Here is a 17,342-nt window from a genome sequence, read left to right on the forward strand (position 1 = left end):
ACTGACATTTCATTGAGACAGCTGAGACATCACTTTGAGTTCCTTGTGCGTGTGTGCCCTAGTCTAACACCGCTGTGTGTGGGGCCACTACATCTTACGTTAGTGCGACACCTTTGTAAAAAACAAAATGGCATACAGCCTGTGGATTGCCCTACTCCTTCTCCCGGTTCTGGTGCACTCTCAAAGTGGAAGAGAATGGGCTGACAACGGTGAGCTGCCTTTTCTCTTGAAGAGTTACTTGAATTCTCTTTAAGAATGATTTACATTCACTGCAACGTTTGTGTCCAAAAATAACAGTGCTGGTGCATCATTGACGGTTATTTCTCACTCCATACCAAAATGTATCTGGATTCGCTGCTGTTGACCTCATCTAAACTGCTTTAATTATTTCCTTTCCTTTCCTTTCCCTCCCAGAACCCAGAATACTCTGCACTTCTCATCTAAGTCTGTCGTCACCAAACACACTAACCTGCTACCTTGATGATGACAACGGGGATGATGAAATAGAGGACGTAAAAGCCATGACTCTTTGGTAATGAACCTTCTAGAAGACCACTGAACATCAGCTATGTTAGTTAGGAGCTTGTACAATACATAGGACATAAATCATGGGTAGAAGAACTCCACCCTTACTGCGTATACAGATATCCAAATGTGTCAAATCCTCAGCTGGACTAGGAAATGATTCCCTGAATCTGATTTTATGAATATTATGTTTACAGCTACAGCAAGCGCATTGGTGAGCAACGCTGTCTAACAGAGAAGGGGAATAATGTCACATTTACGAACCTGGACACACTGTCACCGTGTAATCTCACCATTCAATTGAAAGGAGGCAGCACATTTTGGAAAACAATCCTCTTGGCAAAAATAAGTAAGTTAAACAACAGGTGTAGACCAACAGTGAAATACTTACTTATGGGTAGTTTTCCAAAAATGCAGAGTTAAAAATATATATTTTAAAGAAAAATAATGACAAGAGGAATAAATCCACAATGAGTAACAGTAACTTGGCTATACTCACGGGTACTAGTACCGAGTCAATGTGCAGGGGCATGAGGTCATTGAGGCAGATACTGTATGTTCATACACAGTACCCATCAAGGGTTTTTCTTTATTTATTTGTACTATTTTCTACATTGTAGAATAATAGTGAAGACATCAAAATCATTCTTGGCATGCATTCAAATTAACAGGTGCACCTTGTTTAAAGTTAATTTGTGGAATTTCTTCCCTTCTTAATGCTTTTGAGCCAATCAGTTGTGTTGTGACAAGGTAGGGGTGGAATACAGAAGATAGCCCTATTTGTTAAAAGACCAAGTCCATATTATGGCAAGAATATCTCAAATAAGCCAAGAGAAATCGACAGTCCATCATTACTTTTAGACATGAAGGTCAGTCAATCAGGACAATTTCAACAACTTTGAAGGTTTCTTCAAGTGCAGTCTCAAAAACCATCAAGCTCTATGATGAAACTGGCTCTCATGAGGACCACCACAGAAAAGGAAGACCCAGAGATACCTCTGCTGCAGAGGATAAGTTCAGTAGAGTTACCAGCCTTAGAAATTGCAGCACAATTAAATGCTTCACAGAGTTACAAAGTAACAGACACATCTCAACATCAACTATTCAGAGGAGACTGCGTGAATCAAGCCTTGGAAATCTGTCCTTTGGTCTGATGAGTCCAAATTTGAGATTTTTGGTTCCAACCACCGTATCCTTGTGAGATGCAAAGAAGGTGAACGGATAATCTCTGCATGTGTAGTTCCCACCGTGAAGCATGGAGGAGGAGATGTGATGGTGTGGGGGTGCTTTGCTGGTGACACTGTCAGTGATATATTTAGAATTCAAGGCACACAGAAAGGTTACCACAGCATTCTGCAGCGATACGCCATCCCATCGGTTTTGTGCTGAGTGGGACTATCATTTGTTTTTCAACAGGACAATGACCCGAAACACACCTCCAGGCTGTGGGAGGGCTATTTGTCCAAGAAGGAGAGTGATGGTGCTGTATCAGATGACCTAGCCTCCACAATCACCCGACCTCAACCCAATTGAGATGGTTTGGGATGAGTTGGACCGCAGAGTGAAGGAAAAGCAGCCAACAAGTGCTCAGCATATGTGGTAACTCCTTCAAGACTGTTGGAAAAGCATTCCTCATGAAGCTGAGAGAATGCCAAGAGTGTACAAAGCTGTCATCAAGGCAAAGGGTGGCTACATTGAAGAATCTGAAATATAAAATATATTTTGATTTGTTTAACACTTTTTTGGTTACTACATGATTTCTTATTTGTTATTTCATAGTTTTGATGTGTTCACTATTATTCTACAATATAGAAAATTGGTATAAATAAAGAAAAACCATTGAATGAGTAGGTGTGTCCAAACTTTTGACTGGTATTGTAGGTAGGGATAAAGTGACTAGGCAACATAGATAATAAACAGTACCAGCAACGTATGTGATGAGTCAAAAGAGTTAGTGAAAAAAGTGTCAATGCAAATAGTCCGGGTAGCTATTGGTCATCTTTAGTTTTAATTTTTTTACCCCAATATCGGGATATCCAATTGGTAGTTACAGTCTTGTCCTATAGCTGCAACTCCCGTATGGACTCGGGAGAGATGAAGGTCGAGAGCGTGCATCAACGTGCATGCGCCCAGGCCGCTATAGAGCGATGGGACAAGGACATCCCGGGCGGCCAAACGCTCCCCTAACCCAGACGCCAATTGTGCGCCGCCTCATGGGTCTACCGATCGCGCCCGACTGCGACACAGCCAGGGATCGAACCCTCGGTCTGTAGTGACGCCTCAAGCACTGCAATACAGTGCCTTAGACCGCTGCGCCACTCGGGAGGCCTAGTGGTTATCTTTTTAACTAATTACTTAGCAGTCTTATGGCTTGGAGGTAGAAGCTATTCAGGGTCCTGTTGGTTCCAGACTTGGTGCATCGGTACTGTTTGCCATGCGGTAGTAGAGAGAACAGTCTATTACTTGGATGGCTGGAGTCTGACCATTTTTAAGGCCTACCTCTGACACCACCTGCTATAGAGGTCTTGGATGGCAGAGAGCTCGGCCTCAGGGATGTACTGGGCCGTACGTACTACCCTCTGTAGCGCCTTGCGGTCAGATGCCAAGCAGTTGCCATGCCAAGCTGTGATGCAGCCAGTCAAAGATGCTCTCAATGGTGCAGCTGTATAATATCTTCTTGAGGATCCGAGGGCCCATGTCAAATCTTTTCAGCTTCCTGAGTGGGAAGAGGCGTTGTCGTGCCCTCTTCATGACTGTGTTGATGTGTGTGGACCATGATCATTTCTTAGTGATGTGGACACCGAGGAACTTTAAGCTCTCGACCTGCTCCACTGCAGCCCTGTCGATGTGGATGGGGGCGTGCTCGGCCCTCTGTTTCCTGTAATCCGCGATCAGCATCTTTGACATTGAGGAAGAGGTTGTTGTCCTGGCACCACACTGCCAGGTATCTGACCTCCTCCCTATAGTCTCATCGTCATCGGTTATCAGGCCTATCACCGCAGTCATGGGTGAACAGGGAGTACAGGAGGGGACTAAGCACACACGAGGGGCCCCCGTGTTGAGGGTCAGCGTGGCGGATGTGTTGTTGCCTACCCTCATTTCAAGGCTACAGATGTGAGCACTATGGGGCAATAGTCATTTAGGCAGTTTACCTTGGTGGTCTTGGGCACAGGGACTATGGTGGTCTGCTTGAAACTTGTAGGTATTACAGACTGGGTCAGGGAGAGGTTGAAAATATCAGTGAAGACACTATGGTTTGAATTACAGTTTTTACATGACATCTTCCATCAATTGATAGTCCTCAGTTGTCTCCTTCATCAATTGCCCTTAACACTTATCCTCTGTTTCTTGTTCATCTTTATGATTTAGTTAAACCCATGAGTCCTTGGGTGGTGAATGTCACATTTCTGGGGAGCTCCAACCGGGCTCTTATTTACATTGGGAATCCATACCTAAACGATTACCTGAAAGCCCGCAATCAACTGTTCCAATTTCACATCTGGAGTGTCAAAAATACTCTGGTACAGTAGCCAAAAGCCTATTTTTCTTGGATTTTTGGATGCAAACGCTTAACTATATGATATATATTTCACTTTAATTCCTACATAATAATTATTTCGCAACACTGTAGTTACTCTGTATAGTACAGTATATTCTATGAACACAATTTCTGTCTTGTTCTTCTGTTACGGTGTCCCCTGTTCATAGTTTCATAGCATAACCTATCAGCCTCTGATCATCGAGGGGGACGAGTACCTCCATAAGAACACAGAGTATCACGTCAAGGTTCGAGCCAAGCCAAACGGGGGGTACTTTGAAGGGAGCTGGAGTGAATGGAGTGTCCCTCTCAGTTTCAGAACAGACGAAGGTAAAAAAATTAAAATAAGACTTACGTGTCTTAAAAGTATAGTATGATATCGAGACTGTGCAGTTGGAAGTGATAGAGGGTAGAGGAAATGGGAGTCACATGCATCGTCTCTGCTCTCGTTCTCTCTCCCCTCCCCTACAGAGACAAAGACAGATGTCCAGATGCTGTCCTACTCACTCATCGTGGCCATTTTTGCTCTGCTTCTGGTCACCTTGGCAGTTAGTATTTTCTGGAGAATACAGTGAGTATTAAATTGGTCTCCTTTTCCTCTGCAAATCATATTTTGTGTGTGTGTGCGCGTGTGTGTGTCAAATCAAATGTGATTTGTCACATGCGCCGAATACAACATTAGAGTGAAATACTTACAAGCCCTTAACCAACAATGCAGTTAAGAAAATACCTACAAAAAAGTAAGAGATAAGAATAACAAATCATTAAAGGGCAGCAGTAAATAGCAATAGCAGGGCTTTATACAGGGGGTATCGGTACAGAGTCAATGTGCAGGGGCACCGGTGTCGAGGTAATTGAGGTAATATGTACATATAGGTAGAGTTATTAAAGTGACTATACATAAATAATAAAAGAGAGTAGCAGCAGCACAGAAAGGGGGAGGGTGCAAATAGTCTGGGTAGCCATTTGATTAGCCACTTGTCGTGCGGTAGCAGAGAGAACAGTCTATGACTAAGGTGGCTGGAGTCTTTGACCATTTTTAGGGCCTTCCTCTGACACCGCCTGATATAGAGGTCCTGGATGGTAGGAAGCTTTGCCCCGGTGATGTACTGGGCTGTACGCACTACCCTCTGTAGTGCCTTTCAGTCGGAGGCTGAGCAGTTGCCATACCAGGCATTGATGCAACGTGTCAGGATGCTCTCGATGGTGCAGCAGTAAAACCTTTTGAGGATCTGAGGACCTATGCCAAATATTTTCAGTCTCCTGAGGGGGAATAGGTTTTGTTGGGCCCTCTTCATGACTGTCTTGGTGTGCTTGGACAATGTTAGTTTGTTGGTGATGTGGACGCCAAGAAACTTGAAGCTCTCAACCTGCTCCACTAGAGCTCCGTCGATGACAATGGGGGCGTGCTCAGTCCTCCTTTTCCTGTCAGGTCAGGTCTCTGACCTTCTCCGTATAGGCTGTCTCATCGTTGTCGGTGATCAGGCCTACCACTGTTGTGTCATCGGCAAACTTAATGATGGCGTTGGAGTCGTGCCAGGATGTGCAGTCATGAGTGAAATGGAAGTACAGGAGGGGAGCACGCACCCCTGAGGGGCCTCGGTCTTGAGGATCGACTGTAGTCAATGAATAGCATTCTCACATAGGTGTTCCTTTTATCCAGGTGTGAAAGGGCAGCGTGAAGTGCAATAGAGATTGCATCATCTGTGGATCTGTTGGTGCAGTATGCAAATTGGAGTGGGTCTAGGGTTTCTAGGATAATGGTGTTGATGTGAGCCATGACCAGCCTTTCAAAGCATTTCATGGCTACAGACATGAGTGCTACAGGTCGGTAGTCATTTAGGCAGGTTACCTTAGTGGTGTTGGGCACAGGGACTATGGTGGTCTGCTTGAAACATGTTGGTATTACAGACTCAGACAGGGAGAGGTTGAAAATGTCAATGAAGACACTTGCCAGTTGGTCAGCGCATGCTTGGAGTACACGTCCTGGTAATCCGTCTGGCCCGGCCTTGTGAATGTTGACCTGTTTAAAGGTCTTACTCACATCGGCTGCGGAGAGCGTGATCACACAGTCGTCTGGAACAGTTGATGCTCTCATGCATGTTTCAGTGTTACTTGCCTCAAAGTGTGCATTGAAGTTATTTAGGTCATCTGGTAGGCTCGTGTCACTGGGCAGCTTGCGGCTGTGCTTCCCTTTGTAGTCTGTAATAGTTTGCAAACCCTGCCACATCCGACGAGCGTCGGAGCCGGTGTAGTACAATTCGATCTTAGTCCTATACTGACGCTTTGCCTGTTTGATGGTTCGTCAGAGGGCATAGCGGGATTTCATATAAGCTTCCGGGTTAGAGTCCCGCTCCTTGAAAGCAGCAGCTCTACCCTTTAGCTCAGTGCAAATGTTGCCTGTAATCCATGGCTTCTGGTTGGGGTATGTACGTACAGTCACTGTGGGGACGATGTCATTGATGCACTTATTGATAAAGCCTGTGACTGATGTCGTGTACTCCTCAATGCCATCGAAAGAATCCCGGAACATATTCCAGTCTGTGCTAGTAAAACAGTCCTGTAGTTTAGCATCTGCTTCATCTGACCACCTTTTTATTGACTGAGTCACTGGTGCCTCCTGCTTTAATTTTAGCTTGTAAGCAGGAATCAGGAGGATAGAATTATGGTCAGATTTTCCAAATGGAGGGCGAGGGAGAGCTTTTTACGCGTCTCGGTGTGTGGAGTAAAGGTGTTTTTTTCCTATTGTTTTCTTCCCCCTCTGGTTGCACATTTAACATGCTGATAAAAATGAGGTAAAACTGATTTAAGTTTCCCTGCATTAAACTCCCCGGCCAGTAGGAGTGCCGCCTCTGGATGAGCGCTTTCCTGTTTGTTTATGTCGGTATACAGCTCATTGAGTGCAGTTTTAGTGCCAGCATCGGTCTGTGGTGGTATGTAGTCATTTACGAAAATTACAGATGAAAACTCTCTAGGGAGATAGTGTGGTCTACAACTAATCATGATATACTTTGCCTCAGGTGAGCAAAACCTCGAGACTTCCTTAGATATCATGCACCAGCTGTTGTTTACATAAATGCATAGGCCCCCGCCCCGTGTCTTACCAGAGGCTGCTGTTCTATCCTGCCGATAGAGTTTATAACCCGCCAGCTGTATGTTATTAAATGTCGTCGTTCAGCCACGACTCGGTGAAACATAAGATATTACAGTTTTTGATGTCCTGTTGGTAGGAAATACGTGTTTTCAGTTCGTCCCATTTATTTTCCAGGGATTGAACGTTAGCTAGCAGGACGGATGGTAAAGGCAGATCGTTGCCTGATCCTCACAAGGCACCCTGATCTCTTTACGCAAATCTTTGTTACCTTCTCGAGCGAATGACGGAGATGTGGGTCCGTTAGAGTGTTTGTAGTATATCCTTCCCGTCCGGCTCAATAAAGAAAAACTCTTTGTCCAATTCGAGGTGAGTAATCGCTGTTCTGATGTCCTGAAGCCCTTTTTCGGTCATAAGAGATGGTAGCAGCAACATTATGTACAAAACAAGTTACGAACATGTGAAAAAACAAACAACAAAGCATGGTTGGTTAAGAACCGATAAGACGGCAGCCATCCCCTCCGGCATGTATGTATGTGTATGTGTGTGTGTGTGTGCATGTCCTCCACTCATGTCTCTCTTTCCTCACAGAATACATTCCTTCATATGGCCAAGCATTCCACATCCCAAACACACACTTCTCCAGATCGTCCAGACGTACGAGCCAATGAAGGTACACTATACAGTGCATTCTAAAAGTATTCTGACCCATTGACTTTTTCCACATTTTGTTACGTTACAGCCTTATAAAAAAAATATATGTTTCCTCATCAATCTACACACAATACCCCATAATGACAAAGCATACTAAAATATTACATTTACATAAGTATTCAGACCCTTTACTCAGTACTTTGTTGAAGAACCTCTGGTAGCGATTACAGCCACAAGTGTTGATGCTACAAGCTTGGCACACCTGTATTTGGAGAGTTTCTCCCATTCTTCTCTGCAGATCCTCTCAAGCTCTGTCAGGTTAGACGGGGAGCATCGTTGCAAAGCTATTTTCAGGTCTCTCCAGAGATGTTCGATCGGGTTCACGTCCGGGCTCTGTCTGGGACACTCAAGGATATTCAGAGAGTTGTCCTGAAGCCATTCCTGCGTTGTCTTGACTGTGTGCATAGGGTCGTTGTCCTGTTGGAAGGTGAACCTTCGCCCCAGTCTGAGGTCCTGAGCGCTCTGGAGCAGGTTTTCATCAAGGATCTCCCTTTAGTTTGCTCCCTTCATCTTTCCCTGCAGCTGAAAAACATTCACACAGCATGATGCTGCAACCACCACGCTTCCCCGTAGGGATGGTGCCAGGTTTCCTCCAGACGTGACGCTTGGCATTCAGGCCAAAGAGTTCAATCTTGGTTCCATCAGACCAGAGAATCTTGCTTCTCATAGTCAGAGTCCTTTAGGTGCCTTTTGGCAAACTCTAAGAGGGCTGCCATGTGGCTTAAGTGTGGCCACTCTACCATAAAGGCCTGATTGGTGGAGTGCTGCAGAGATGGTTGTCCTTCTGGAAGGTGGAGCTCTGTCACAGATGGAGCTCTGTCAGAGTGACCATCGGGTTCTTGGTCTCCTCACTGACCAAGGCCCTTCTCCCTCCGTTGCTCTGTTTGGCCGTGTGGCCAGCTCAAGGAAGAGTCTTGGTGGTTCCAAACTTCTTCCGTTTAAGAATGGAGGCCATTGTGTTCTTGGGGAACTTCAATGCTGCAGAAAGTTTTTGCTACCTTTCTCAAGATCTGTGCCTCAATCCTGTCTTGGAGCTTGAGGGCCAATTCCTTCGACCTCATGGCTTGGTTTTTGCTCAGACATGCACTGTCAACTGTGGGACCTTATAGACAGGTGTGTACCTTTCCAAATTATGCACAATCGATTGGAGTCCACCTGTGGTAAATTCAATCAAGTCATGGAAACAAGGATGATCAATGGAAACAGGATGCACATGAGCTCAATTTCAAGTCTTATATCAAAGGGTATGAATACTTATGTAAATAAGTTATATAAATAAATTAGCAACATTTTCTAAAAACCTGTTTTCTGTTTCTCATTATGGGGTATTGTGTGTAGATTGATGAGGGAAAAAACATTACGTCTATTTTCGAATAAGGCTCTAACGTAACAAAATGTGAAAAAAAGGGGTCTGAATACTTTCCAAATGCACTCTACATACAAAAGTATGTGGACACCTATTCAAATTAGTGGATTCGGCTATTTCAGCCACACCCATGGCTGACACGTGTATAAAATCCAGCACACTGCCATGCAATATCCATAGACAAACATTGGCAGTAGTATGGCCTTACTGAAGAGCTCAGTGACTGACTTTCAACGTGGCATCGTCATGGGATGTCACCATTCCAACAAGTCAGTTCATGAACACAAAGTGGGCCACACAAACTCATAGAATGGGATAGCCGAGTGCTAAGCTGCATCGGTTGCAAACTCAAGAAAAGCACTTACAAGCACAAGAACTCAAAAGCACAAGAACTGTTCATCAGGAGCTTCATGAAATGGGTTTCCATGGCCAATCAGCCGCACACAAACCTAAGATTACCACTCGCAATGCCAAGCGTCGACTGGAGTGGTGTAAAACTTGCCGCCATTGGACTCTGGAGCAGTGGAAACGTTCTCTGGAGTGATGAATCATGCTTCACCACCTGGCAGTCCGACGGACAAATCTGCGAGCCAGGCCTAATCGCCAAACATCAGTGCCCGACCTCAATAATACTCTTGTGGCTGAATGGAAGCAGGACCCCGCTGCAATGTTCCAACATCTAGTGGGAAGCCTTCCCAGAAGAGTGGAGGCTGTTATAGCCGCAAAGGAGGGACGAACTCCATACTAATGCCCATGATTTTGGAATAAGATGTTCAACAATCAGGTGACCACATATACTTTTTGTTATGTAGTGTAAGTCCTCTGATATGCACTAGATTGGGAACAATAATGTCCATAATGAGTTAGAAGGAAAATTGGTTTATCCTGTCTCTTTCCTGTGACCCAGCAGGGCCAACCTCTGAGCTTTAACCCCGAGGTGTTCAGTGACCTCAAGATCCAGCTGGTGGAGCTGGACGAGGAGCAGCACGTTACTGCCCAAACCCCTGACTCTAACGCCCATCACCTCACTGAGGTCAAAGATCAATACCTCATTCAGGAGTGTGATGGGGATACGAAGTCCTGCCATAGCACCAGTAGTGGAGGTTCGGAGGCCATACTGTTGAGGTGTGAGTCCCCAGGAGAGCACCCCAACTTTGGGGCTGGGAGCAGTGGCTCCACCATGGGTATCCTGGACCTGAAGAGTGACACGGAGAGTGTGGAGACAGACGACAGTGATGGTAACATTGGTCCTGAGGGGCTAGTCGCTACCCAGCAAGGAGACAAAGGTGAGGTGTATGTCACCATGTCTAGTTTCTATCAGATCCAGTGAGAGATGTAGAGAGAAAGAGCTTATTCAAGGTTATAGCTTCTTATTACATTCTTACGCTGAGCTCTGAGCGACTTTGTTAACGGCTGCTTTCACTTGAAGTCTATTTGATCCACCGTGACTCAAACTGACTATCCACTGACTCCCAGTATCACAAGAGACTAGCAGAACTCAATGCACATGTTATTTACAAATGATAGGAGACATCCTCATTATTATCCTCATTACATTTATTAGGTCTTGTGTTATTAATCTGTTGGAAGTTGCAAACTTGACTTGACTAACTTGAAATACAAAGCATTCCCTCATTTATACATTATTTTTGCATTTGCACTTCTTCCCTTTCTGTATATTATACTGAGGATAGTATAGTGAGGAGCCACGGTGATATCCTGGCCTAATATTATTATAATACACACTGCTGCTTCTTATGGCCTTGACAAAGATACTCGTTACTTTACCATGACAACAGCTGCAAAGTAAACCTTCAATTCCTCAGGGTTTGAACCCTTCTACACATTTGTATACATAAACATGGAAATAAGGTTTGATTAATTTATCTGTCTAAGGTTTGTCACGTTTTTTCCCTTCTTTTTTGCACATACATGATTGTATTTCCTGCAGTTACCAGTACGTAGTTTTTTACTTTGAATGTATTATACTATTACTATGCACTATCATGCATTCGTTTTCAATGCAGAATGCTTGATCATTTTGTTGAACACGTTATGGGAGACATAGCATTAGACAGTCTTCAGCGTATTACAGTTTTTAAAATTTGAATATTTTACTGACAAATGTGACAGCATTTCCTGTATAAAAATCACTGTTGTTGAATTTTGTTTAAAACATTTCATTAAAACAGATCAAATGTGTATGCATAATAAATAAATAAAAAGAATAATTTCTTCTGCTCTCATCCCCTGAAATGACTGTACTTTGATGTATCATTCATGTTGTATCTGCTCAACCAATCTGAATGTAAGGGGATCTCTATGGTTTTCCTGTGTCTTTATAAAGTTGTACTCCAACATTGACGCCTCGATCACAATCTGGTACACCAGAAGTACATTCATTTACAAAGGAATGCTGCTTTTGCTTTGCAGCATTGCGTTGCAGAGGCAGTTGCAGTGCGTTCTGTGTAATGCATAACATGGTATGGTATATACATGCGTTCAGTTTAGTTGGGTAGCGATGCAAAACGGTATGTAATGACGCTGTCGGTCTGATAGAGGCGTCAGACTGTGGACTACAGTTTCCTATAATACATATACAGTGGGGCAAAAAAGTATTTAGTCAGCCACCAATTGTGCAAGTTCTCCCACTAAAAAAGATGAGGTCTGTAATTTTCATCATAGGTAAACTTCAACTATGACAGACAAAATGAGGAAAAAAAATCCAGAAAATCACATTGTAGGATTTTTTATGAATTTATTTGCAAATTATGGTGGAAAATAAGTATTTGGTCAATAATAAAAGTTTATCTCAATACTTTGTTATATACCCTTTGTTATCAATGACAGAGGTCAAACGTTTTCTGTAAGTCTTCACAATTTTTTCACACACTGTTGCTGGTATTTTGGCCCATTCCTCCATGCAGATCTCCTCTAGAGCAGTGATGTTTTGGGGCTGTTGCTGGGCAACACGGACTTTCAACTCCCTCCAAAGATTTTCTATGGGGTTGAGATCTGGAGACTGGCTAGGCCACTCCAGGACCTTGAATTGCTTCTTACGAAGCCACTCCTTTGTTGCCCGGGCGGCGTGTTTGGGATCATTGTCATGCTGAAAGACCCAGCCACGTTTCATCTTCAATGCCCTTGCTGATGGAAGGAGGTTTTCACTCAAAATCTCACGATACATGGCCCCATTCATTCTTTCCTTCACACAGATCAGTCATCCTGGTCCCTTTGCAGAAAAACAGCCCCAAAGCATGATGTTTCCACCCCCATGCTTCACAGTAGGTATGGTGTTCTTTGGATGCAACTCAGCATTCTTTGTCCTCCAAACACAATGAGTTGAGTTTTTACCAATAAAGTTATATTTTGGTTTCATCTGACCATATGACATTCTCCCAATCTTCTTCTGGATCATCCAAATGCTCTCTAGCAAACTTCAGACGGACCTGGACACGTCTGGCACTGCAGGATGAGTCCCTGGCGGCGTAGTGTGTTACTGATGGTAGGCTTTGTTACTTTGGTCCCAGCTCTCTGCAGGTCATTCACTAGGTCCCCCTGTGTGGTTCTGTGATTTTTGCTCATCGTTCTTGTGATCATTTTGACCCCACGGGGTGAGATCTTGCGTGGAGCCCCAGATCGAGGGAGATTATCAGTGGTCTTGTAAGTCTTCCATTTCCTAATAATTGCTCCCACAGTTGATTTCTTCAAACCAAGCTGCTTACCTATTGCAGATTCAGTCTTCCCAGCCTGGTTCAGTCCCAGTCTTCCCAGCCTGGTTCAGTCCCAGTCTTCCCAGCCTGGTTCAGTCTTCCCAGCCTGGTTCACCTGGTTCAGTCTTCCCAGCCTGGTGCAGGTCTACAATTTTGTTTCTGGTGTCCTTTGACAGCTCTTTGGTCTTGGCCATAGTGGAGTTTGGAGTGTGACTGTTTGAGGTTGTGGACAGGTGTCTTTTGTACTGATAACAAGTTCAAACAGGTGCCAATAATACAGGTAACGAGTGGAGGACAGATGAGCCTCTTAAAGAAGAAGTTACAGGTCTGTGAGAGCCAGAAATCTTGCTTGTTTGTAGGTGACCAAATACTTATTTTCCACCATAATTTGCAAATAAATTCATTCAAAATCCTACAATGTGATTTTCTGGATTTTTTTCCCTCATTTTGTCTGTCATAGTTGAAGTGTACCTATGATGAAAATTACAGGCCCGTCTCATCTTTTTAAGTGGGAGAACTTGCACAATTAGTGGCTACCTAAATACTTTTTTGCCCCACTGTATAGCTAGATGTCGTTAGTTAGCTTGTGGAGAGAGTGACTAACTGAAATACATATTTAACATTGCACAAAATATGAACAAGTCATTCATAACCATTTGCATATCATTGGAAAATTATAAATATTAGTTTGTCAACGTGATTTCCATAACGAAATATTAGTTTAAGAAAGCACCTTGAAGAACTGTCCATTAAAAATCATTATCATAAATGTATCAGCTTAAAACTCATAATTTCCATGCATTTTTCATCATGAGAATGAAATAGACATCACTATCGATGGAGGCGCTGACTCCGCAGTAGTAGTTGAGAAACTCCTCCTTGGTCACCTGTAGAAGGGGAGGAAGTGACAGACAGAGCTTACTGAACCAGCCTATACCATCAGTGTCAGATAAAGACAGAAAACCCACATTGCACTGATAAGGAGGACTGGAACACCAAAGAGGTGAAAGGGAAAGACAAGGTTGTGTGAGAGCTGAGGGTGTCACCCTTTTGCTACCCTCATTTGCATTGCACCCTCCCCCTCCGTTAGCTAAGTTTCCAGGCACTTTTCATCATGATAATAAAGTAGATACACGTATCAATGGGGGCACTCGCACCTGCATAGGAATTCATGAACTCCTCGTGTGACCAAATGTGTTCCAGAAATAAGAAAGGATGATCAACAAGAACAAGTTTGTAGCTTTTATGATAACAACCGTTTAAGATGGTTTCATAGATAAGCAGTAAATGTCAGGAGTCTAAGAAAGGTGTCTCATAATCATCCCTTCACCTCAGCTGCCAAACTACCCCTGATTCAGATGACCATCTTATCCATGCTAGATTACAGAGACATAATTTATAGATCGGCAGGTAAGGGTGCTCTCGAGCGGCTAGATGTTCTTTACCATTCGGCCATCAGATTTGCCACCAATACTCCTTATAGGACACATCGCTGCACTCTATACTCCTCTGTAAACTGGTCATCTCTGTATACCCGTCGCAAGACCCACTGGTTGATGCTTATTTATAAAACCCTGTTAGGCCTCACTCCCCAAATCTGAGATATCTACTGCAGCCCTCATCCTCCACCCGTTCTGCCAGTCACATTCTGCTAAAGGTCCCCAAAGCACACACATCCCTGGATTGCTCCTCTTTTCAGTTCGTTGCAGCTAGCGACTGGAACGAGCTGCAACAAACACTCAAACCGGATAGTTTTATCTCAATCTCTTCATTCAAAGACTCAATCATGTACACATCTTACTGACAGCTGTGGTTGCTTGCGTGAAGTATTGTTGTCTCTACCTTCTTGCCCTTTGTGCTGCTGTCTGTGCCCAATAATATTTGTACCATATTTTGTGCTGCTACCATGTTGTTGTCGTCATGTTGAGTTGCTACCATGCTGTGTTGTCATGTGTTGCTGCCTTGCTATGTTGTTGTCTTAGGTCTCTCTTTATGTAGTGTTGTGTTGTCTCTCTTGTCGTGATGTGCGTTTTGTCCTATATTATCATTTTTAATTGCAGGCCCCGTCCCCGCAGGAGGCCTTTTGCCTTTTAGTAGGCCGTCATTGTAAATAAGAATTTGTTCTTAACTGACCTTTCTAGTTAAATAAAGGTTAGATAAGAAAATCTAGAATCTCATTCATATCTGACTGAATAATGTACAGGCTGTTAGTTGAGCAGTATAGGTGTACACTACATTAGAGGTGGATGATGGTGAGACCATTATTACCTCTACCCAACGTTGTCATCAGTATTACCTGTCCATCCTTGTCGTAAGGAGAGTCGAAGCTGTCCAGGAATTTGCGGAATACTTGCTCCTCTGTCCATTCCCCGTTTTGATATTTGGGGTGGTACTTGACATTGTAAACCCCTCTTAGATCTTCAATAGTGATCACCCCGTCATTAGTCTTATCCAGCTTCCTAAAGGCCTGCGTGATCACCTCCTTCCTGGCATTGGACATTGGAGGCTGCAGGCAAAAATAATGCGCAAAGTTTACAAATGGCATACTGTAAGTGTGATCACATTTCAACAGTTATCATGTACTTCAGAGGCTCACCCCTACCACTGATATTTACCCTGAGAGTGAGGAGAAATTCATCGAAGTCGATGAGTCCACTGTTGTCCCGGTCAAAACGCTGAAACATTGCCACGGCTTCCTCTTTCTCGATGAGGACACCATAGTCATTAAGGCCCTTGATAAACTCCTTCATATCTAATGTACGGTTATTGTCATCATCCATTATCTTGAACGTTCTGACAGATAAATTAAACGATTGAAGAAGAAAAAAAGATAAATACTTGGCTGTTGAAGAAAATCAGACAGTATTTCTTGGAGTTTACATTACTGAAACAATCCTTGCATTTGATAAACTAATCAAGAGAGGTCCTTAGACTAATTCAGACTACTTTACAGGCTTGACTAGTGACATATTTGATACAGCTGGCCTGTTAATCACTACAGTTAACCCACTGTTCCTAGGCAGTCATTGAAAATAAGAATTTGTTCTTAACTGACTTGCCTAGTTAAATAAAAGGTTAAATAAAATAAAACTATTAATTTGATGTTGATGACCTCCTGGGCAACAGTTGATATAGAACTATTTACTCTGCCCATCACATAAAAGTGTACTGTCCTTTCTCTCACCTGCCCAGACCCTTGATGCCAGAAGAGCCTCTTGCAAGACACTGCAACCTCAAGCTTTCCACAGGGTCTGTGCACACAGACAGCTGTTTTTTGGCGTTCACTGCCATCTCCCGATCATGTCGTGACGTCCCCGCCATGATACCTGCTGCCGGGAAATGCATTTGCATAACTGATTTCCAAGCATTCAGTTCGATTTGATACAGAAAACATTCCATTTTCGATGACGCCTAGTACAGTATTTGAGAGATGGTGACAATGATAAATGAAACGTAAAGCTATGCCATAGCTATGTGACAAAGGGCGTAGTGGGACGGTATTTTAGTGACGTTGGTGACAAAGATAAATTAAACATAAAGTTAGAGCTATGTGATAGCTATGTGACAAAAAGGGCGTAGTGGGGAAACGAACGGGTAGGTTCAAGTTGTCACCTGGCGCTTGCTAGCTGCACGGTCAAACTAGCCTAGCAAGTCGTTTGCATTATGACCGTGTTGGCAATAAAGTCTGTCTATACATTTAGATATGCTAGCTTCCTAATTACAAATTATTTGGAGTTTGTTTGCTACTTTATCTGTAGATGCGAGCAACTTACCGTGAAAGGTAATATTACAACCTGCAACTGTAAACAACATCAGCAGCGGCCCCTCCCAGTCCCCACCCCTACGAGTTTCCATAGAAATGTGGGCTTGCCTTATCCTCTTCACTGCCCCCTTTGGCCCTTGAGCACAAGTCAGTTTACGGAAAGTGGTGTAAAGTATCTACAAACAAATACTTTGAAGTACTACTTAAATTGTTTTTGGGGGTATCTGTACATATTTTCTTCCTTAAGAAAATATGTACTTTTTTACTCCCATACATTTTCGAAAGGGTAGGCCATACTAAACTTAGCAAAAAAAAGAAACGTCCCTTTTTCAGGACCCTTTCTTTCAAAGATAATGAGTAAAAATCCACATAACTTCACAGATCTTCATTGAAAAGGGTTTAAACACTGTTTACCATGCTTGTTCAATGAACCATAAACAGTTACTGAACATGCATCTGTGGAACGTTCATTAAAACACAAACAGCTTACAGACGGTTAGCAATTAAGGTCACAGTTATGAAAACTTAGGACTCTAAAAAGAGGCCTTTCTACTGACTCTGAAAAACACCAAAAGAAAGATGCCCAGGGTCCCTGACCATCTGCGTGAACGTGCCTTGCATGCTGCAAGGAC

General features: G+C 43.5%; 2 protein-coding genes across 4 annotated transcripts; one reads left to right on the forward strand and one right to left on the reverse strand.

Annotated features, from left to right (window-relative positions):
* On the forward strand, positions 1 to 11,480 carry LOC115125716 (interleukin-7 receptor subunit alpha-like). Of its 2 annotated transcripts, none has more exons than XM_029655269.2 (8): positions 1 to 209; positions 415 to 532; positions 723 to 874; positions 3,895 to 4,046; positions 4,234 to 4,393; positions 4,535 to 4,634; positions 7,746 to 7,827; positions 10,145 to 11,480. In XM_029655269.2, the coding sequence occupies exons 1-8, from the start codon at positions 128 to 130 to the stop codon at positions 10,562 to 10,564; spliced, it is 1,266 nt and encodes a 421-aa protein (XP_029511129.1). In that variant the 5' UTR covers positions 1 to 127; the 3' UTR covers positions 10,565 to 11,480. The 2 variants fall into 2 exon arrangements, with proteins under 2 accessions (XP_029511129.1, XP_029511121.1); XM_029655261.2 differs by having other exon boundaries at positions 2 to 209; positions 10,142 to 11,480.
* On the reverse strand, positions 10,771 to 16,794 carry LOC115128934 (calcyphosin-like protein). 2 transcript variants are annotated; one of them, XM_029659071.2, is made up of 5 exons: positions 16,721 to 16,794; positions 16,132 to 16,273; positions 15,563 to 15,740; positions 15,244 to 15,453; positions 10,771 to 13,834 (listed from the first exon to the last, which is right to left on the reverse strand). In XM_029659071.2, exons 1-5 carry the CDS (start codon positions 16,758 to 16,760, stop codon positions 13,733 to 13,735), a joined length of 672 nt encoding a protein of 223 aa, XP_029514931.1. In that variant the 5' UTR covers positions 16,761 to 16,794; the 3' UTR covers positions 10,771 to 13,732. The 2 variants fall into 2 exon arrangements, with proteins under 2 accessions (XP_029514931.1, XP_029514930.1); XM_029659070.2 differs by having other exon boundaries at positions 16,132 to 16,276.
* Positions 16,795 to 17,342: the final 548 nt, after the last annotated feature.

Source organism: Oncorhynchus nerka, linkage group LG4, assembly GCF_034236695.1.
Source record: "Oncorhynchus nerka isolate Pitt River linkage group LG4, Oner_Uvic_2.0, whole genome shotgun sequence".
Classification (NCBI taxonomy): Eukaryota; Metazoa; Chordata; class Actinopteri; order Salmoniformes; family Salmonidae; genus Oncorhynchus; species Oncorhynchus nerka.

Bases quoted from the DNA above. Each gene is read 5' to 3' on its own strand.
- LOC115125716 (XM_029655261.2), top strand. From the start codon at position 128: ATGGCATACAGCCTGTGGATTGCCCTACTCCTTCTCCCGGTTCTGGTG. The intron at 210-414 runs GTGAGCTGCCTT...TTTCCCTCCCAG, and splicing joins AAGAGAATGGGCTGACAACG to AACCCAGAATACTCTGCACT. The intron at 533-722 runs GTAATGAACCTT...TTATGTTTACAG, and splicing joins GTAAAAGCCATGACTCTTTG to CTACAGCAAGCGCATTGGTG.
- LOC115128934 (XM_029659070.2), bottom strand. From the start codon at position 16,760: ATGTTGTTTACAGTTGCAGGTTGTAATATTACCTTTCACG. The intron at 15,741-16,131 runs GTGAGAGAAAGG...TTTATCTGTCAG, and splicing joins GGCATCAAGGGTCTGGGCAG to AACGTTCAAGATAATGGATG. The intron at 13,835-15,243 runs GTAATACTGATG...CCCCTTCTACAG, and splicing joins CTTACGACAAGGATGGACAG to GTGACCAAGGAGGAGTTTCT.